Source organism: Cynara cardunculus (genome assembly GCF_001531365.2).
Source record: "Cynara cardunculus var. scolymus isolate 2C chromosome LG 10, CcrdV1, whole genome shotgun sequence".
Classification (NCBI taxonomy): domain Eukaryota; kingdom Viridiplantae; phylum Streptophyta; class Magnoliopsida; order Asterales; family Asteraceae; genus Cynara; species Cynara cardunculus.
The window spans coordinates 8004933-8028442 of NC_037537.1; the positions used below are offsets into that span (position 1 = coordinate 8004933).

Genomic DNA, 23510 nt, shown 5'->3' on the forward strand with positions numbered 1-23510 from the left:
TATATATATATATATATATATATATATATATATATATATATATATATATAATGATCCATATCAAGTTCCACAGCTGGAGTGCAAAGAATACAATAGTAATACTATGACAATTGCAAATCTCTCTAAATTAAAAACAAAGTCCCTAACTGTATCTTCAACATTGCCATCATCTGTGGAACAACATGCCATATCATTACTAATCTAGATGTGTGTAATTCAAGATATTAAACAACAATTCATAAACAAGATCTCATATAAACACCACATCGCTTCAAACATTATTGTCTCTGTGCTTTTTGTACATTAAGAATCACCGAAAAACCCTACAAATATTTAGTCTTTCTGAGCTCATAGAGGATGATACACCATGGTGTATGTTGATATCATGTTAATAGATGAGACAAGGTGTTAATAGTACTAACAATAACATGCTAATCAAATGGAGATATACTAGCAAGCAACAATTCAGACAGGTCAACTAGTCACTATGCCAATATTTGGTACATGGGATTGGAGTGGATAGTACCAAGGTCAAGCCTCAACCTTAATGCCAGAGCGAGGAAGTGGCATTTTTCAAGGCGTGACATAAGACAACAAATTTGTACGTAAGTTTTCTATATTATTTAATCAGATAATGATATCTATACACCTAATAAATAAGTAACTTGGGTGACACGTCTCATCTTCTGGTGAGTCGGTTATCTTATTTTCCCGCCTAAACATGTATCTGGACACAATTTACATAATGGTTCAATTGGACTCATTTGAATGAATCTAGACACAATTTACATCAACAGTTCAATTATATTAATTTAATTGACATGTGTCCTCTTATTCAATCAATCCTTACTAATTTAGGATGCAATTGATTTTATTTTTTGGTTAATTAATTCGTGTGGTAACTGATTCCCAAAAAAAATGGTGTTGACTTCTAAGTTTAAATTCAATTTACTGATATAGTTTCATTTCTAAATTCAATTTTATTCTAGGGTTAACTTCATTTTATTCTAAATTCAATTTACAAAAAAGTTTTACTTCAGAGTGTTATTTCAAGAGAACAAGTCCGAAGTCATTCTTCAGAGTTAGCTCACCCGAACTCTGAAGTTTGTTTTTTTAGACATAACTCACCTGTGAACTCTGGAGCCTGAACTCTGAAATCTTCTTTTTCAGACTTAGAAGTCTAAACTCTGAAGTCTTTTTTTAGACTTAGAAAAAGAAGTTTGAAGTCTTCTTTTTCAGACTTAGAAGTCTGAACTCAAAAGTCTTCTACAATTCTAAAGAGTACAAATCTGAAAAGTCATTCTTCAGAGTTAGCTCCCCCGAATTCTGAAGTCTTCTTTTTCAGACTTAGCTCATCCGAACTCCGAAGTCTGAACTCCTTTTTTTCAGACTTAGAAGTCCGAACTCTGATTTAATGTGATTGGTTTTATACTTGAGAGTTATTTCAAGAGTACAAGTCTGAAGAGTCATTCTTCAGCGTTTTATTTAAGAGTTATTCCAGAGTACAAGTCTGAAGAGTCATTCTTCAGAGTTAACTCACCCGAACTTTGTAGTCTTCTTTTCCAAACGAACACCATGCAGAGCCTCTGCATATTGCATGCAGAGCCTCTGCATATTGCATGCAGAGCCTCTGCATATTGCATGCAGAGCTTCTGGCTTGCTTATACAGAGCTCTGAAGTCTAAAGAGTTTTACTTCAGAGTAATTTCAAGAGTACAAGTCTTGTAATAAACTTATCTAGATTTTGAAGATAAGTCTTTAAGACTTAGACTTGGTCTTGTAAGTCAGAGCCCATCTGGTTGGTCTGGCTTCTGGATGTCTTTGCTTCTGGTTGTTTATTTGAACATTGGAAAAATATATTCCAATCCATCAGAAAGGAACCAGAGGGGCTCCGGTTGATCTTCATGTTTAACCAGAAGGTCTTTGGTTGTAATTGAAACTCAAACTCTTTAAGTATTTAACATTTTTTTTACCCAAAGACTCTGGATAAACGAACCAAAGGCTATGTTGACCAGAGGGCCTTTGGTTGGCCTTGCTTTTGGTTGGTGAGTCCACAGAGACTTTGGTCTTTAAGAACCAAAGGAGCTCTGGTTGGTCTGCTCTATATGATGCAAACTTTACCATAAGGTCTTTTTCAAAGATACTAGGTATTTAAATAACTATGAACTCAAGGTCTTCAGATTTCGTCTTCAGATTTGATACAGACGCTCTTCTAAGTTTAAATTCAATTTACTGATATAGTTTCATTTCTAAATTAAATTTTATTCTAGGGTTAACTTCATTTTAACTAATTATTGATATAATTTCATTTCTAAATTCAAGTCTGAAGAGTCATTCTTCAGAGTTATACTTCAGAGTTATTTCAATAATACAAGTCTGAAGTCATTCTTCAAAGTTTTACTTCAGAGTTATTTCAAGAGTACAAGTCTCAAGTCATTCTTCGGAGTTTTACTTCAGAGTTATTTCAAGAGTACAAGTCTGAAGTCATTCTTCAGAGTTTTATTTCAGAGTTATTTCAAGAGTACACATCTGAAGTCATTCTTCAGAGTTAGTTATTTCAAGAGTACAAGTATGAAGAGTCATTCTAAAGAGTTAACTCACCCGAACTCTGACGTCTGTTTTTTCAAACTTAGCTCACCCGAACTCTGGAATTTGAATTCTAAAGTCTTCTTTTTCAGACTAAGAAGTCTGAACTCTGAAGTCTTCTTTTAGACTTAGAAAAAGAAGTCTGAAGTCTTCTTTTTCAGACTTAGAAGCTTTAACTCTGAAGTCTTCTACAAGTCTGAAGAGTCATTTTTTAGAGTTAGCTCACCCGAATTCTGAAGTCTTTTTTTTAGACTTAGAAGTCTGAACTCTGATTTAGTGTGATTGATTTTATACTTCAGAGTTATTTCAAGAATACAAGTCTGAATAGTCATTCTTCAGAGTTCTACTTCAGAGTTCTATTTCAGAGTTATTTCCATTTTACAAGTCTGAAGAGTCATTGTTCAGAGTTAGCTCACCCGAATTCTGAAGTCTTCTTTTCCAGACGGAGCACCATGTAGAGCACCATGCAGAGCCTCTACATAGTGCATGCAGAGCTTCTGGCTTGCCTATACAGAGTCTAAAGTCTGAAGAGTTTTACTTCAGAGTTATTCTGAAGAGTCATTCTAAATTTACTTCTAAGTTTAAATTCAATTTACTGATATAGTTTCACTTATAAATTTAATTTAATTCTAGGGTTAACTTCATTTTAACTAATTATTGATATAGTTTAATTTCTAAATTCAAGTCTGAAGAGTCATTTTCAGAGCTATATTTCAAGAGTACAAGTCTAAACTAGCATCGTACTTTCGATGATCATTCATATTTGTAAGATAAGTTTTTGACATGATTTAATTTTGGGTTAAATGCATTAAATAGCAACTTATTTTCATAAATTTTCTTATCATAACATTATACTTTTGTTTTTCTTTATTACAACAATGTACTTTCAAATTATTATTTTTTATTAAGGGATCGTACTTTAAAAAATCTACCCATAATAGCAATGGCTAACCTGTTATCTTTTAAACCGGTTAACCCCTTGATTTTTTTATTTTTTTTGCTTGTGTGGCTTTAATGAGGTGATGTGGATGACACATCATTTTGATATTTAACTAAAATAAAAATAAAAACCTATTTTAAATTATTATTAGTGATTTTCATTGCTATGATTTAAAAAAACATTTATTTATTTTTGACTTTTTTTATTAAGTTGCATGCAAATTAAATATTCTAGAGTAAAATATTTCTTAAATAAATATGAAATATTATTTTCGAGATATATTTTGTTTGTAAAAAAAAAATAACACTTCTTATTTTATGTTGTTCAAATAAATACATATCTTTTAAAAAATTCTCTTTAAAATGTTAACGAAATAAATTGTGATTTATAATTTTTTAATATTGTTATATTAATAAATAATTCAAAAAAACCTAATTAATTTAATATATTTATACGTCAAGTAAAATTTTTTGAACAATATAATATATTATTTAAAAGATAATTTTTTGGTAAAAAAGAAACAATTCTTATTTTCTTTTTTTCAAAAAACACATATATTTTTTTAAATATTAGCGAGATAAGTTGTGTTCTACTAAATTTATTGATATTGGTATATTAATGAGTAATTTAAAATTTTTTAATTCATTTAATATATTTATTAAATAACATGTAAAATATCTAAATATTAAAATTAAAAATACAGTGTCTAATAAAAACTAGTAGATGCTATAATAAAATAATTTTGAAAGTACAATGTAATAAGAAAATCACATCGCTATAGTACATGTGGACATGCTCCATGGACAATGAGGTGACATGGAAACCTGGTATAATGAGTAAATTTAAATTAAAAGGTTACTCAATGCTATAATGTGTAAATTTTTTAAATTACAATGTCCTAATAAAAAATAGTTTGAAAATACATTGCTGTAATAAGAAAAACTAGAAGTACAATGCTATAATAAAGAAATTTATGAAAGTAGATTGCTATTTTGTGCGTTTTGTCCTTTAATTTTTTCAAATTATCACGTGTAATACCCGGGATCGAACCTAGTTAAAAATATATATTCATACTATGATAATAGAATCATATTGAATACTATTATAAAAGTAGTTTTTCATTAAATATTTAAAATAGAACTTATAAACTTCGTTTTAATCATGAGTCTATAACGTTTATGAATTCATGAAACCATGAGTGATTTGACTAGATAAATCTCTAATAGTGTAAAATCTAAACTTAAAAGTGTAAAAACACAAATGATAAAAAAAATAAAAAATATTTGTTTCTGAAAAAAAACCACGTCTTACAAAAAACGCACACCGTGGGGCCCCATGGCATGAGCCACACTTACATAATGCTATGGGCCATTTCGTAACGATGAAGATGCGTCTTGCGTCCTATTGCGCCATGGCACCCCTTTTTGAATAGAACAAAATTCACGGTTCTATGTTTGTTGCGACATGGGACATGGACACGAACCAGATGGGACAAAAAAGGCTCTTTTTGTTCCACCTATTTCTAAATAGGTGGAACAAGTGGGACATGGATGGGACAAAACTAAAAAGTTATCAATCTATCCTCGTTTGATATAAACCTAAATGGTATTTGCTTTAATGGTACCACTGCCCATTGCCGCCACCTGCGCCACCACCATTGCGGCGGTCCCTGCCAACCACCTCCATCATAATCACCACCTCACTACCATTGGTTACAATAGTCACATCCACCTCATCCACAACCATCATCGACCATCGGCCATCATCGGTGGCGACCTCCACTTCCACCGTCCATCACCACCACTGCCTTTACCTCCACCACTATCAGCACCACCACCTCCACTTCTTCCACCACAGTAACCACCATATAAAATCATTAAACAATATTTAGGGACAATTGTCAAGCCCAACCCTGTCCGGTCCTAATCATGCCAAATACTAGATCGACTTGTCATGTCCAGTCTAGTTCAGCCCCATCCGGTCTGTGTACCAAAAGCTACCTAAGGAACAAGTCAACTAAATAAAAGAAAATGAGTATTGGATTTTAAATGTGCATGTCAAAACAGACCACCATAAAGCAATATAATTGATACAAAAATTTAAGTAGGGGGGTTTTCATGAGTAACTATTACCTTTTTAAATATGCAGACTACCTCTTAACTAGAAATGTCCTTCCTGTTACCAGATAAATACATTGTGTCCCCATACGGTCTGTCAAGAAAGAATGAAAATGATATAATATATCAGTTAAAAAAATTCTCATATATATATATATATATATATATTGGAACAGTCGATGAACACTAGTGCAATATTTAAAAAACATATGGTAGTTTATGTTACAGGAGTTGTAATCCTAGTTGATGATGTATATACCTGTTTATCTTTATCCTTGCCTTGTCATGTTAACTGGCGATGTGTATATCTATATCAAGGAGTTTTCTCCATAATAAGACAATTTTCCCTGAATATATTTTATATCAACATGATATCAGAGCAGGAAGGTTCTCAATACAAACCCTGATCTACCCGCTATTTATACTGCAATGCACCACCACCATGAAACAAGATGCCACCCACAAAACCGTAACACCTAATAATCTTAAACCAAGAGTGCTGGAAGGTTCTCTGATCTGTTCTTTGGTCATGAGTTTTTCTGGACAAAAATCTACTGGCGGATAGATTTGGATTGTTTCTGGTTGTGAACTCTTGTGCACAACCCCAAGTCAGCTCTCTGGTGCAACTGTTGAAAGGCATGAACTTGGTTGATGATCTTTATTATTCTGATACTATGCTGGCAAGTATTATTTTTTGGCTGTTTGACCGATACAGTGTGTATTTTTTTTTTTAATATTTTGAACCCTAGTGTGAAAGTAAGGCTGATTTGATCAGATTTGACCACCTCAGGTGCACATATATTGCTCCATCTTGATTTGTTGGACAGCTCAATATGAGAAGCCTGACATTTGAGCTCCATTGATAGTTACAAAAATCATAAATCTTCATTTGAAGTGGGGAACACGCATTAAACATGGGGATTTATCAGGGATACTCATATGAGGCAGACATGTCCAGAGCTACAAAAAGATTCATCCGGAACAGTTAGTGGTGTATAAAGTGCTTCTGCCTTAAATAGATTCAGTGAGGAGAGATGAACTTGATTTAAAGTGTTTAGGGTCAGGGAACAAGTTGCTCCTTGGGCCTCTGTAATACAATCACGAAACTCTACTTATTTTTGGGCATCATCCTCACCTTGACTATGAAATCCACTGCCCCATATCAGATGAGAGCAAACAAAGAACACTATCCAGGGTTCCAGACTATCTTCTTGCTCTTCCGTATCTCCATGTTAGAATAGCCATTAGTTCAAATATTCCGCTAGGAGCCATTGATTCAGTAAAAATCGATTCTAAATTCAATCCTTCCAAGACCTTTTCATACCAACGTTCCCCGATAAAATGTTGCTCTTTTGTCTAATATAGGACTACAGATACCAAAGAAGGCAGACTTTTTTCTTTCGGCTAAGAAGCCCATAGGATAGGTTATCTACAAGTAAAATTACAAAAGATATGAGTTCCTCTAAAACGTTTTTCCCAAATCATTCTAACTTTCACAAACTTTGGACTTCCAAAGAGCATCTGTAGAAACCACACTAGGATTAAGTTTTTCGTCTTATCTCAATTGTGAGTGCTGCAAATGGGTAAGCACATTCATGCATTTCATCCATCAAAAGTACATCTAAGTCTATAGTTCTCCCTTTGAAATAATAGACAGTTGATTCAGGTCTATAGGTAGTTTTAGATTTTTTGTTATATTTTTTATGATTATTCTATAGTTACATATTTTATTTATTCAAATCTTGCACTGAATAAGTTCTATTTTTGTGAAACTTTGTTCATATGTTTAAAATCAATTTGAGGCTCCAACTAAAAACCTCCATTGTGACAAAACATAGCAGTATTATTCAAAAGGATTTATAGAATTTATGAATGTCGGTAATATTACATGGAACATCATATGCATACACTTCGCAGCAAAATGGAATTGTTAGAACAAAAAAATAGACATGTGTCAGATGTAGCATGCACCGTCAATTCATCAATAATGTCCCACATTGTTTTCGGGAAATGCTATTCTTATGGTGTCTTATCTTATAACTTGCACTCCCTCAATTGAATAAAAGGTCAAAATACTGTACCAAATTCTTTTTCATAACACACTTTTGTTTAACATTAGACCAAAGACTTTGATCTATTTGCTATGTCCACAACTTCAAGACGTATAAAATTGATATTAGGGAGCTAGATGCATGTTTGTTGGGTATTCTAGGCCTCAAAAAGATATCACTGTTATGACTCTTCTATTATACAACATTTTGTATCGGATGATGTCACTTTTGTGGAGTCTGGTTTCTACTTTCCTGTCTATGTCTATGTCCATGCTAGACATACCAAGTCATCCAATCCTAATGTATAGATAATCACAAGTTGATTTTCCAACACATAGGTCAAAGTACATAACTACAGCAGAACAATTATGTCCCTTATAGCTGCATGAGATTTTCTTTACCTAATGAACCCGAGACTTTCTTCCTGACAACCAAGGCAGCAAACTTCTGGGATCTTTTATAGCAAGATATTCATATTTCATTCAGCATCACAAGACAGAATGAACCGCTAAACCAGAGACTTCATCGTATTATATCCCTGTAATCCTAAAATGCATTTTCATCCAGAGAAGAATGCTTTGAAGAAGAAACTGATGATTCAGGAGTAAAACATTGCCTGAACCAGGGAGGGGCCTCTTTATTATCATGCTGGCTTGATATACTAGCTATGTTTGTTACCACTCAAAAAAGTAAAAAATAACTTGACTCGAGTTTAAACTTCTTGGCTGCAACTTCCTGTGTAACACATTCATGCAAGCACAAAAACATAAATATTGCAGTACATGTTTGATACTACTTTTGATGGATTACCAAGATATTATTTAGATATTTAATAACCAACTATGATAAAATGCTCAGAAATATAATTTCTACTAAAGGTTAGTCACATGTTTTAAAAAATAAAACACTTGCATATATTGTCTTGTAGTAGTCTAGTAGATAAATTCAGATTTCGATATGCAGAAACAACACCACACATTATATCTTGCAGAAGAATTACCTTGGATTTTTCACATGAAGCAACAGAAATATGAGGGCGATGAGTATGGATGAAGAGCCAACAAAAATGTAGGCCACCCCAAGGAAACTGTTCTTTCCTCCCAACCAACTTGATGTCGAGAGGACAAGCATTTTCGTTCCACCAAAACTGTAAGTGTTATAGTTGTTCATGAGGTGTACTATGATTAAATCATCTTCTTCTAGATCCTCTTCAATTCTGCCATATAATTTACGGAAACTTGGAAAAGCAGCAGTCCGCATCCACACAATAAGATCCTCTTGATCACTTAGCTGAATAATTCAATTTCAAATGACAACAGAGAGAGTGAGTGAAAACAAAAAAAGAGCAGGAGATACAAGGAATCTGTTTGAACAAAGTAAAAAAAAATCAAGCATAGACATAAATTCTGACTATCAGTTAAGAAGACCCTTAGTTCTTTGATCCTCAGCATTTCATGTGTGAGGTTAGACATGCACATAGAAGCATTAATCTACTTTTCATGCAAGTTGATGGGAATTGCAACATACAGAAAAAGAAGAGCACGAATTTGGTTATTCCAAAGTCATGTAGTACTCCCTATCCCTCAAAGAGTGCTGATTGTCAATGATCACAATGATCAAGGAAAATTACTTCATAACATACTTGAAGGTGTACAAAATACTTGGAACTTTTTCACCCATAACCGACACAAGTATCACATACCATACACTTGATTGATATATAAACAAAATCTGAAGAAAGACCATTATTAAAATATGCTAAGATGATTTTGAATGAAAGAAAAATAATTTTTTTAATTCTATGTAAATTATGAATAATAACAATGAAACTACTAAAAGTAGATTTTAAAAAAATATAACTAACGATTAGCGTAACATACACACCTTTATATATCAACTTAAATAACCTAAAAATGATGTGTTACATGCTTAGTATTGTTTAAATGGTTGGAATAGTGAAGTAAAGGTAGGAACACCTTAGAATAAGTTAATGTAAGATGTTAGAGTTGGTAGATGTCAAGAAAACAAAGTGTGGTACTCCATGGGCATAGATGTGCAAAGTATAGTGGCTATATAAGAAAGAATTTGCACAAATGTTTTTCTGAGATGAACTTTGGAAATTTGAGAGTTTGAGGTGAAAGTAGACTCGATAAGGAACGTGTAGGCGAAAAACTCATCGAAAACATAGGCCGAACGAAAAGTTATGAATGTTTTAAGTGTTTGGTGGTCAAAGTGGGTACCCAACCAGGTCAAACCCGACCCAACTGGGTTTTAGCGACCCTAAGTTAAAAAAAAAAACAAATTTGGCCCTATTTTCTTCTCCATTTCGTTTCTAAACTTCTGGAGACTTCAAGGGCAGCAAACATGGGTGTTTTTACGAGAAATTGGTGAAATTTTACAAGATTATTGAAGATTTCAAAGGTATACTTCCATTCTTAACTATGTTTTCAATTTGAGTTCAAGAAACCATGAAATTAGGGTTGCATGTTGAAGATTATAAGTTGAAACCTTGATATTATGTAGGATAGATGATAGATAACTTATTATCTTGTTGAAATCATGATTAAAATTCCAAGAATTAGTTATTTATACATGATATAGTTTGAAAAAGTTTGACTTTTGGTAGTCAATATTGTATGATGATGAAATAGGTGGATGTTTGGTAAATAATGGTGGATTCATGATGATTTCGTATAAGTTATGGTAATATAAAACTAATATATGAATTTCGTACAAAATGGTTTGGGATTTAACATGAAATTGTGAAAAATAGCTATTTTCGAGTTTGAAAGTCATGACACAGCTCTGTTTTAGACAAAAAGTATAAAATCATAGAAAAATCACAAAAAATATGAGGTCAGAGGCATTGGAAAGCTAGGATAGAGTACTAAAAATTGTCTTCTGAGGCTATTATGTGATTCTAAGGTTTTGTAGGGTAAAACAGGGTTTAAAACAGAGTTGTACAGGGGATTTTAAAGTGTATTTGTCAAATTGAAAAGTGTGTAGATAGTGTAAATGGTAATGTTTGCTTATGATACTTGGTATGTGTACTCCAGGGGTTATATAAATCACATTAGGAGCTTGTAATATTTTTTTTGCGCTATGGAAACTCGGAGTTGGATCGAGGCTTTCGGTTTGATCAACCGAATAGATTAAGCAACACTATGAGTTTATGTGGACATATGGGTGTACTTTGTGATTATGGATGCTTATTTGGTTTCTTGTTCATCCATGATTCATGTTAGTTCTTGAGTATCCCCTCGAATTGTCTTATTGCTTGTATTGTCTTGTGGTGTGTTTTGGGCGCCGATTGTCGACATCCCATGGATTCCGGTGACACAACCGGAGGGGCTGGTGTACTCATCGCCCAGTGGGAGTCAGGGGGTGAGTATAGGACTTTGGCATAATCCGGGAGATAAAAGGCGTATTTGGTGCCAAGTCCTATGTTTGTGTGTGAAGTTAATTGGTATTTGACCTTGCATGATCTTGAGCATGATGTTGATTGTCTTGATGTCTTTCTATGTTGAACATTCCTTTGTGATTCCCATGTTGAAAGTACGTTGCTGTAAATGACATCATGTGGTATAACTAAGTTGTTGTGTCGTTATGCAAACTTTCTTTCGAGTCCTTCTTCGTTTCCTAGTATGTACGTTTATATAACACATTGTAACCACATATTTCCACATGAATTCACTAAGCTTTATAGCTTACCTTTTAGTGGTTTTAACTTTTCAGGTCAAGTTGACAAAGGTAAGAACAAGGTCGGTTGATCGATTAGGGATTGACGTGTGAAGCCTACTTTTGGTATAGGTATATGTTATACTTTTGGGTTGTATATAGTTTGTATGTTCCGGGTAGACATGTCCCCGATGATTATGTTTTGTTTTGTTATGTAATTATTAAGCCTTAAATTATGTATTTTAGGTTGTAAATTGGCACCCGTATTTTGAGGTTTCTGAAACTAAATTAATTTAATGATGGTTCGGTAAGTGTTTGTTATGTAACCAAAGTGTTACAAATAATGGTATCAGAGAAAAAGTTTATGTGAACTAGGTATCAATAATGGTATCTGAACTTAAACTAGGTGTTGATGTTATATAGTAACTGGGCGATAATTTATACGGGATATGGACCATCAGGAAAGACACAGGTCGGGTAAGGGACCATAAATAGGATACTGTTTAATACTCTATATGTTTTAATACTCTAAACGTGCAAACCTTTTAGGACGATTGCTGATGGCGATACTGCTAGCCACACTCCAACAAACCCCGATGTTGGAGAAAATGATCCCGACCTCAACCTGAATGAGGATGATACACCCTTGTCTCCCCGTGGTGAACGATTAATGAAATGACTTACAACATTCGTTCAACAAACTTTTGAACAACATAAGCATGACACTAGAAAGGGTAAGGAGAGAGTTGGGGATCCCTCAAACCCCAACGCTAATACCTTCGAGAGATGTTGGATCTGTTGCGGAAGAAAAACTATATGCTATATTCTCAAAATGTGAATTTTGGCTTCGTCAGGTGCAATTCTTATGGGCTGTGATTTTTGGTGATGGCGTTTCTATGGAACCATCCAAGATTGAAGCTATACAGAAGTGGGTGCAACCCAAGAATGCTTCCAAAGTTCATAGTTTCCTTGGTCTAGCAGTTTATTACCGACGATTCATACGGGATTTCTCAAAGACTGTTGTACCGCTTACTTCACTTACCCGCAAAGATGTGAAGTTTGTATGGACTGAGGCTCAAGAGAATGCATTTCAGATATTTGAAGGATTGTTTGACTCATGCACCGATACTTGCCTTACTTGAGGGCAATGATGACTTTGTGGTATATAGTGATGCTTCTAAATTGGGTTTGGGATGTGTGTTGATGCAGTGGGGCAAAGTAATTGCATATGCCTCTCGACAGTTGAAAGAATACAAGAAGAATTACCCCACTCATGATCTTGAGTTGGTGCCCGGTGTGTTTGCTCTTAAGCTTTGGAGACATTATCTCTATGGCACGAAGTGCCAGTTGTTCACCGATCACAAGAGCTTGAAAATATATCTTCGACCAACAGACTATGAATATGAAACCGAATCTGGGTGCCGAGACTTGGGGGTTTGCGAGAGGTTATTCTAGAGGAAGCACACAAATCACGGTTACCTATTCATCCATTCATCCTGGACGTACGAAGATGTATCACGATTTGCGTACCGAATATTGGTGGCCATGTATGAAAGTTGATATTGGCCAATATGTTGAAAAGTGTGTTACTTGTCTACAAGTTGTAATATTCGGTTTTCAGATATGGTTGATCGGGTTGTAAGGTAATTGTTAATGGAAAGTTCGGGGTTAGAATTTGGTATTTGAAGGTTACAGAGGAATAAGTTTATAATTCTTCTCTTAGGTTATGAAAAGAATTATATCCTTTATGGTTACTTGTTTTTTTTTTTAAAGAAAAGATGGTTGCATGTGGGGGAGAGGTGTTGCTCATGCACCGCCCCCATCAAATGTGTTTCACCATACTTCCTATATATAGTGAGTATGTGTGATGGAGGAAAGGTTTTTACAATTTCCTCTCTTTGCATATTCATCTGGGTAAAATCTGGGAGATCATAGAAGCAGAAGTAGATATCAACTTAAGTTTTTGGCTAAGGTGAGTTCCATATTGCTTTGGATATATCTGGTTGTTATATTTTCACCGCATATATTGCTAAAATGTTAGCATATGTTGTTTGGATGGATTAAAATTGCATTTACTGCTACTGTTCTACTTCATCGCTCAATACATCTCCCAAGAAGAACTCTCATCGGACAAGGCTTGTCCGATAAGGTCCCTCATCGGATAAGGCAGTGACCGATGAGGCCACTTCATCGCACAAAAGGTCAGCGACTTAGGACCCTTCACTGAATATGTATTGTCCGGATAGGACCCCTCACCAATCAAAGCTTGATTGGATAGGTCCCCTCACCGATCAAAGCTTGTCCGGATAGGACCCCTCATCGATCAAGGTTGTCAGGATACAAATTGTTGTCCGATAACCCTTCACCGGACATAGGTTATCCGCTAACCCTTTACTGGACAGAGTGTTGTCCGATAAGATTAAAGTGTTGTCCGGTAACCTCCTCTCCGAACATAGTGTTGTCCGGATAGGACAAAGTGGTATAATAATCTCTTCAATAATTAAGTACTACCCGGTTGACTATTATTAGATGAAATAGCGGTGTAACCGCGATAGATGGATTGACAGGATTCTAAGGTATTAAATTAACGTTGAAATTCAGGTTTGAACTATCTTGGGATTTGCAGTAAGTTATGTTTATAAGAGGGTAATTCACTCACTAGACCTTTTGGTCTAACCCTCAGTTGTTGTACTAATTTGTTTTGCAGGTCACCCATCATCTCAGGATAAAGGCAAGGGGAAGATGTAAGGAAAAAATATTTGGAAGCTTGGTTTAAAAATGCGTGCATAATGCACTCCGAGGTAACACATCAGAGGGGCTGATGCGAAACGATTCCATGATGCTCTCTGATGCGGTCGCATCACACGATGCATGCATAAGCGCATCCTGTATGTTTCATGTTTGGGCTCCTTTTTCATTCTTTAGAGGTTTTTAGTTGGGCTTTTTGTAGATTAAAATAGAACGTAATAGTGACCTAATAAAATAAAAGCCCCTCTCAAGTGAAATTCAATCGTGCCTTGCAATGTCGATATAAAAAAGAGGAAAGTAGTGATCCTATCATTCTAGAAGACATAGATGAAAGTAATGAGTGGTTGATGGGGAGGATGGACAATGATGATGAAGATGATGATTTGGTGTTTATTGATAATGATCTTACATGGGATGATGTAGGTAAAGCTTCCGGGGCGTATGAGACTCCTCATTTCACTAGAGCATCAAGAGGGAAAGTAAATGATGATGGGTCGGGTCCATCAAGAACTACAAGTGCTAGAGGAAAGGGACATGCTTTTCAGGATGAAGATGATGAAGCTAAGGTGGAAGCAGATACTGGATGAGGGAGATAAACCCGTGTTAGGGTTTGATGATGCTGATCTTGGTGAGTATTAGTTGGTCACTTGGTCATTTAGTTTAGGGATTGGGGACTATTAGACATTTACTTGTGTTCTTCATGGTAGTAGTTTGTGTGTTATGTTATTCCGATTCACAAACTTTTTAAGATTCTAATGCCACTTTTTGAACTACTTTATGTTATAAATGAAGTATTTTGATAGGTAAGTATTTTTAAGGTAGAAATTGATATGTAGAATTAATTTATAAGTATTTTTTGAATACCGGGCGCATCACGCATCGGCTTCCGGAACCCTTACCGCCTCGGATTGCATCACGCTTTTTAGAACCAAGTTTGGAAGAAAGTTTTGTTATGACAAAATTTTTGTTAACCCATACTGTTAATTTGTCATATGTAAATGAACCTGAAATGTCTGTATAATATTGGTACATGACGTGTGGAAATGTATGATTTTTAATTATTAGTATTGTTTAATGCATGGTGGGATGTTTCAGTTGGTATCAGAGCCTTGGTTTAAGAGATCTGGGTATTATCTTGATACTTAGACTTAAACTAGAAGTGTGGAGTATGTGATCATAGGTTCCACTGGGATTACGGACCTGGGAATGTGTTATGGTCGAACCTATTACGATGATGAGTATGATAAGAGTTATATTACATGAGATTTAATGTAATCTTGAGTTATAAACTACTTGATCTATGGAAAAACATGTTATCATACTTTGGTCTGTGATTAACTGTATATGTATTTGTTGTGGTAGTAAGGAAGTTAAAGTAACGCGAGTATTAAGAAAGAATGGCAGATAATTTCAACCAACCTGAAAGAACTTCTACTGGCCATGGAAGAGGTCGGGGAAGAGGAATGGTAAATAGAGAAGAAAACCCAGAAAATGCTACGAACATTGAAACACGAAGTCGAGGGCCGGGGACGAGGAAGAGGAAGAAATACTCAACAAGAAGCCCATACAAAACGGGAATTATCAGTGCAATAAAGTTCTATGTCAGGTCATGGACGGGGCAGAAAAGGCGTAGAGGTCGTGCGCATGACCCTGGTTTTATTACCCAGGAAATGTTGGCAGCTGAACTGGGAAAGTTTCAGGAAACTCAGGTAAACTTGCTGGGACGTTCTGTATAGAATAATCTTGAAGGGGTGGGGAACCGAATTTTCATGAAGAAGGCGGAGCTAGTACACCGGTAACGACTACATCTACACCACCTACTTCATCGTTGATACAAAAAGGAGGGGATATCAAAATGTTTATTGCCTGTGAACCCCCTAAGTTCTCTAGAGAACACGATCCTATCAAAGACATGTGTTAGCTTAAGGAAATTGAATTAAGTCTACACGCTAGTAAAAGTGCGGAGGAAGATAAAGTGATGTTTGCCGTATCTAGGTTGCGGTCAAGTGCGTTATATTGGTGAGAAATTTTGTCAAACTCTGATTCGAATGTTCTGAAGACAATGTTTGTGGGAAGAATTTGTGGTGAAATTTAAAATTCAGTATTGTCCTAAAGTTGTTGTTCAAAAGCTAGAGGACAGTTTCCTTCGATTGGAACACGGAAATATGACAGTTCGCCGGTATACAGAGGTTTTATGGAACAGTCTCCATTTGTTGAAGTTTATATTGCTACTGAAAGCAGTAAAGTAAGTAAGTATATTTGGGGTTTGGAGTCTAATCTACGAAAATACGTAATATCCAGGAACCAGTTACATTACAAGCAGCCATTGATGCTGCAGAAATTTTGGAACAAGATTTAATCGTCAACCACAAGAAAGGGTTGGGGATAAAAAAAAAGGGGGAGGCGGTAGCAACTGATTTTCGTAGACCTAGATTTGTTGAAAATCTGAATCGTCCAATCTCTAGTTTTGTTGATAAAGCATGTGCGCGATGTCATAAAATACACCAACAAAACAGCAACATTGAGCCATGAACATGTTACAAATGTCAAGAATCAGGGCATATAGCCAAAGATTGTCGAATGGTACGAAGATGCTTTACGTGCAATTCTTCTTAGCATGTAAATGTTGATCACCCGCAAGCTAAGGACGGGGATACGGTTTTGTTGGGGGACGGGGATCTGGTTATTCTGTGGGCCCGAGGATCTGGCTATGTTCCACCTAGTCGCAGACCAATGGTTAATCGTAATGTCCCTAGCAGTCGTGGGGAAACAAGACGTGGTGAGACAATGGCTAGAGAACGAGCCTTTCAGATGATGAGAGGCGAGGCTAAAGAACATCCTGAAGTGGTGACAGGTACATTCTTCGTTAACTCAGCATGTGCCAAACTTTTATTTGATTCTGGTGCAAATCGTTCTTTCGTGTCACCATCATTTGTTGATTGCGCACTTTTAGAACCTAAAATGTTAGATGAGATATTGATAGTAGAAACAACAAATGATAGTGAAGTGTCGGTTAAGGAAGTTTTTGATAATTGTTGCATAACTGTAGAAGGGTGCGAGGTACCCATACAGTTATTTCCTATACCGTTAAGAGAGTTTGATATAATCGTGGGCATGGACTGGTTGGCTAAAAATCAAGCCAATATAGTCTGCAATGAGAAGATGATTCATATAGATTTACCGGGGAAGGGACCGGTTATAATCTCTAGTGACAGGCGGGATCTTTATTCCAGCCTTATCTCCGTTTTAAAAGCTCGAAAGTATGTGCAGAAAAGGTGTATCAGTTTTCTAGCTTACGCAGCTGATTTAAAGGAAGAAAAGAATAAGATCGAGGATATCGGTTGTAAGAGAATTCCCGAAAGTATTTCCAGAAGACTTAACAAGTTTACCTCCTGAGCGATCAATAGAATTCCAAATTGAGTTATTGCCTAGAGCGGCGCCAGTTGCTCGTGCACCATACAGGTTAGCTCCATCTGAATTAAAGGAGTTAATGTCTCAGCTGATAGAATTACTGGATAAAGGTTTTATCCGACCAAGTACATCTCCTTGGGGTGCGTCGGTGTTATTTGTGAAGAAGGACGGATCAATGAGAATGTGCAACGATTACCGGGAATTGAATAAATTAACAATCAAGAATAAGTATCCTCTCCCAAGAATTAATGATTTGTTTGATCAATTGATTGGAGCCACATACTTTTCTAAGATTGATTTACGATTCGGTTATCATCAGTTGAAGATTCGAGAAGAAGATGTGCCGAAAACGGCATTCCGTACACGTTATAGGCACTACGAATTTTTGGTTATGCCGTTCGGGCTTACAAATGCACCCGCAACATTTATGGACATGATGAATCGGGTATGTCGTCCGTATCTCGATAAATGTGTGATTGTCTGTATTGATGATATTCTGATATACTCTCAATCGAAGGAAGAGCATGCACACCATTTACGATTGCTTCTGGAATTACTAAAATAAGAAAAGTTGTATGCCAAAATGTGAGTCCTGGTTACGAGAAGTCCAATTTTTGGGTCATGTTATTTCGGAGTTGGGTATAAGGATAGACCCTCTCAAAATTGAAGCTATTGAAAAATGGGAAGCACCAAATACACCAACAGAAATCAGAAGTTTTCTTGGGCTGGCGGGTTATTATCGAAAGTTCATACAAGATTTTTCTCGTATAGCTACTTCATCAACCGGATTGACGAAAAAGAATGTGAGGTACGAATGGAAGAAAGAAATCCACATGTTAAAAGATAAAATTGTGTAGCGCCCCAATTATTACCTGATGGAACGGAAGATTTTGTGGTTTATAGTGATGCCTTAAAGCTAGGTTTGGGTTGTGTGTTGATGCAACATGGAAAATTTATTGCCTATGCTTCAAGACAATTAAAGGATCATGAAAAGCAATATCCCACTCATGATAAGAAACTGGCAGCTGTAGTTTTTGCTTTAAAAATCTGGAGGCATTACTTATATAGACTAAATGCCAAATTTTTACTGATCACAAAAGTTTGCAGCATTTGTTCCATCAAAAGGAATTAAATATGTGCCAAAGACGCTGGTTGGAACTGGTTAATGATTACGATTCCGAGATTTTGTATCATCCCGGCAAGGCGAATGTGGTAGTTGATGCTTTAAGCCGAAAAGAGAGGGGTGGTACAATTAAAGCTGTAGCATTAAGAGTTGAATTATTGCCAAGTATTCAGAATGAATTACAAAGGTTCCAAGGCGAGGCTGTGAAAGAAGATAAGATCAAACAAGAACGACTTGGTGGGATGCTATCTGAATTGGTAAAAGACGGCCGGGAATTGTTGTGTTTTCAAGGCAGAGTTTGGGTACCGTCTTATGGTGATCTCAGAGAACGTATTTTAAGTGAAGCCCATAAATCTCATTTTGCTGACCACTCGGGTATAAAGAAAATGTATCGAGACATAAAACAATACTATTGGTGGTCATGTATGAAGAAAGATATAAGCAGACATGTTGAACGGTGTATGACATGTTTGCAAGTGAAAATAGAACATCAGCGCCCTTATGGTAAGTTGCAGTTGTTAGAAATTCCGATTTGGAAATGGGATCATATCATTATGGATTCCATAACCAAGTTACCTAAAACACCGAAGGGTTATGACGCCATATGGGTTATTATGGATCTATTATCTAAGTCTGCTCATATCTTACTGATGAAAGAATCATATTCGATGGATCAGTTGGCAAAATTATATATTGATGAAGTGGTAACACATTACGGTGTTCCATTATCAATAATTTCTGATCAAGAGAGTCGATTCACTTCTATGTTCTAAAAAAGTTTTCAAAGAGAAATGAGTTCACATATTAAGTTAAGTACAACTTATCATCTATAGACGGATGGACAAAGTGAACGAACAATCCAGACACTAGAAGATATACTTCGAGCCTGTGTTATTGATTTTAGAGGATCGTGGAATAATCATTTGTCTTTAATTGAATTCGCCTACAATAACAGTTATCACTCGAGTATCCAAGCAACACCTTTTGAGGTATTATATGGACGAAAATGTCGAACACCGCTGTGTTGGAACGAGGTAGGTGAGAAACAGCTAGCTGGACCTGAAATAGTTCATCAAATGACAGATAAAATTAGTCAAATTTGGGAACGGATAAAAGTAGCCCAAGATCGTCAAAAAAGTTATGCTCACAAACGTCGAAAGCCGATTGAATTTCAAGTCGGTGATGATGTGATGCTGAAAGTATCGCCTTGGAAAGGAGTGGTTCGTTTTGGAAACAAGGGCAAGTTGAGCCCTAGGTATATTGGACCATTTTCCATCCTCGAACGAGTTGGAGAAGTGGCATATAGATTAAATCTTCCGATGGAATTAAGTGGCATTCATAACACTTTTCATGCGTCAAATTTACGGAAATGTCTGGCAAGACCAGAGGTTGTCCCAATACCGGAGATTCAGATTGATGAAAAGTTGTGTTTTGAAGAGATCCCTGAAGCCATTACCGACTTCAAAATAAAGGCGCTAAGCAATAAAGAAATCAAGTTAGTAAAAGTTCAATGGCGTTATCATAAGGGACCGGAAGCCACCTGGGAACTTGAATCAGAAATGCGAGTAAATTATCCTCATTTGTTTACTTAGTGGAATTCCGAGACGGAATTCTTCTAAGGAGAGGATATTGTTAATATTCGGTTTTCAGATATGGTTGATCGGGTTGTAAGGTAATTGTTAATGGAAAGTTCGGGGTTAGAATTTGGTATTTAAAAGTTACAGAGGAATAAGTTTATAATTCTTTTCTTAGGTTATGAAAAGAATTATAATCTTTATGGTTATTTGTTTTTTTTTTTAAGAAAAGATGGTTGCATGTGGGGGGGGGGGGGGGGGGGGGGGGGGGGGGAGGTGCTGCTCATGCACCACCCCCATCAAATGTGTTTCACCATACTTACTATATATAGCAAGTATGTGTGATGGAGGAAAGGTTTTTACAATTTCCTCTCTTTTCATATTCATTTGGGTAAAATCTAGGAGATCATAGAAGCAGAAGCAGATATCAACTTAAGTTTTTGTCTAAGGTGAGTTCCATATTGCTTTGGATATATGTCGTTATATTTTCACCACAGATATTGCTAAAATGTTAGCATATGTTGTTTGGATGGATTAAAATTGCATTTACTGCTACTGGTCTACTTCATCGCTCAATACATCTCCCAAGAAGAACCCTCATCGGACAAGGCTTGTATGATGAGGTCCCTTATCGGATAAGGTAGTGACCGATGAGGCCACTTCATCGCACACAAGGTTAGTCAGTAAGGACCCTTCACCAAATATGTTTGTTCGGATAGGACCCCTCACCGATCAAGGCTTGTCCGGATAGGACACCGATCAAAGCTTGTCCGGATAGGACCCCTCATCGATCAAGGTTGTACGGATACCAAGTGTTGTCCGATAACCCTGCACCGGACATAGTGTTGTCCGAACAGGACATAGGGTTGTCCGATAACCCTTCACCGGACAGAGTGTTGTCAGATAAGATTAAAGTGTTGTCCGGTAACCTCCTCTCCGAACATAGTGTTGTCCGGATAGGACAAAGTGGTATAATCTCTTCAATAATTAAGAACTACCTGGTTGACTATAAATGGCGGTGTAAAGGCGATAGATAAAATGGCGGCGTAAAGGCGATAGATGAAATGGTGGTGTAACCGCGATAGATGAAATGGCGGTGTAACCGCGATAGATGAAATGGCGGTGTAACCGCGATAGATGGATTGGCAGGATTTCTAAGGTATTAAATTAACGTTGAAATTCAGGTTTGAACTATCTTGGGATTCGCAGTAAGTTATGTTTATAAGAGGGTAATTCGCTCACTAGACCCTTTGGTCTAACCCTCAATTGTTAAGAGGGTAATTCACTCACTAGACCCTTTGGTCTAACCATCAATTGTTGTACTAATTTGTTTTGCAGGTCACCCATCATCTCAGGATAAAGGCAAGGGGAAGATGTAAGGAAGAAATATTTGGAAGAAAGTTTTGTTATGACAAAATTTTTGTTAACACATATTGTTAATTTGTCACATGTAAATGCACCTGGAATGTTTGTATAATATTGGTACATGATGTATGGAAATGTATGATTTTTAATTATTAGTACTGTTTAGTGTGTGGTGGGATGTTTCACAAGTGAAAGCCGAACACCAGAAACCGTATGGATGTTTACAACCTCTTGAAGTGTTGGTATGGAAGTGGGAAGAGTTGACGATGGACCTTGTGACAAAATTGCCAAAGACGTCTAGACAGCACGACAGTATCTGGGTTATCGTAGACCGATTGACGAGAAGTGCTCACTTTCTTCCTGTCCGTGAGTCTTATTCAATGAACCGATGGGCACAGTTGTACATTGACGAGATTATTACGCGACATGGTGTACCGATGATTCTCGGTTCACTTCCAAGTTATGGACGAGTATGCAACGAGAGTTGGGAATGCGGATTGCCCTTAGTACCGCATATCATCCCCAAACTGATGGCGAGTCAGAGCGTACCATTCAAACATTAAAAGACATGTTGAGGGCATGTATACTTGAGTTTGCTGGAAGTTAGGATGCCCACTTGCCATTAGTGGAGTTTTCTTACAATAATAGTTGCCATTCATCGATTAGAATGGCCCCGTTTGAGGCTTTGTACGGATGTAAGTGTCATACACCTCTTTGTTGGCAGGAAATGGGTGAAGATTTTGGCGGGTCCTAAATTGATCCAAATTACTCGTGACAAGATCCTAGTTATACGAGAAAGAATAAAAGCAGCACAAAATCGGTAAAAGTCATATGCAGATAAACGGAGGCGACCAATTGAGTTCTCCATGGGTGATATGGTCATGTTGAAAGTATCACCTTGGAGGGGAGTTCTGATATTTGGTAAGCAAGGTAAACTAAGTCATCGTTTTGTTGGACCCTTCAACATACTTGAGTGAGTGGGAAAGCAAACTTATTGTTTGGAGCTACCGGAAGAACTCACCGAAATTCATGATGTCTTTCATGTGGGTTATCAACGGAAGTGCCTAGGTAACATAATGAGACAGTCCCCTGGGCAGAGGTAAAACTTGATAAACGGTTGAGATACACCAAGGAACCGGAAGCTATATTGCATGAAAGAACGGTGAAACTTCGAAACAAGATTGTAGACTTGGTGTTCGTCAAATGGAAGCATCACCGATGTCCAAAGTGGACTTCGGAGAACAAGGAAGAAATGAAAGCCAAGCATCCGGAACTCTTCGAGCGACAATGATTTCGAGGACGAAATCTTCAAAAGGAGGAGGTAATTGTAACATACACACTTTTATATATCAACTTAAATAACCTACAAATGATGTGTCACATGCTTAATATTGTTTAAATGGTTGGAATAGTGAAGTAAAGGTAGGAACACCTTAGAGTAAGTTAATGTAACGTGTTAAAGTTGGTAGAAGTCAAGAAAACAAAGTGTAGTACTCCATGGGCATAGATGTTTGGTAGATGTCAAGAAAACAAAGTGTAGTACTCTACGGACATAGATGTGCAAAGTATAGTGGCTATATAAGAAAGAATTTGCACAAATGTTTTTCTGAGATGAATTTTGGAAATTTGAGAGTTTGGGGTGAAAGTAGACTCAATAAGGAAGGCGTATACGAAAACCTCACTGAAAACGGAGGCCCGAGCAAAAAGTTATGAATGTTTAAGTGTTTGGTGGTCAAAGTGGGTACCCAACCGGGTCAAACCCGACCCAACTCGGGTTTTAGTAACCCTAAGTTAAAAAAAAACGAATTTGGCCCTATTTTCTTTCCCATTTTGTTTCTAAACTTCTGGAGACTTCAAGGGAACCAAATTTAGGTGTTTTTACGAGAAATTGGTAAAATTTTGTAAGATTATTGAAGAT

General features: G+C 36.4%; 1 protein-coding gene across 5 annotated transcripts in view; it reads right to left on the bottom strand.

Moving 5' to 3' along the window:
• Positions 1 to 65: 65 nt before the first annotated feature.
• Positions 66 to 23510, bottom strand: part of LOC112518906 (putative ALA-interacting subunit 2) — a 30098-nt gene continuing 6653 nt past the window's right edge. Inside the window, exons 8-10 of one of the 5 annotated variants that reach the window (XM_025126694.1) lie at positions 8694 to 8983; positions 5658 to 5736; positions 66 to 170 (exon numbers count right to left, since the gene is read on the bottom strand). In XM_025126694.1, the coding sequence (XP_024982462.1) occupies positions 5682 to 5736; positions 8694 to 8983 (345 nt within the window). In that variant the 3' untranslated portion in view covers positions 66 to 170; positions 5658 to 5681. Of the gene's footprint in view, positions 171 to 192; positions 324 to 4330; positions 4350 to 5545; positions 5737 to 5940; positions 5990 to 8693; positions 8984 to 23510 lie in introns of those variants that run through there. The other 4 variants (XM_025126695.1, XM_025126696.1, XM_025126693.1 and 1 more) reach the window with 4 other exon arrangements.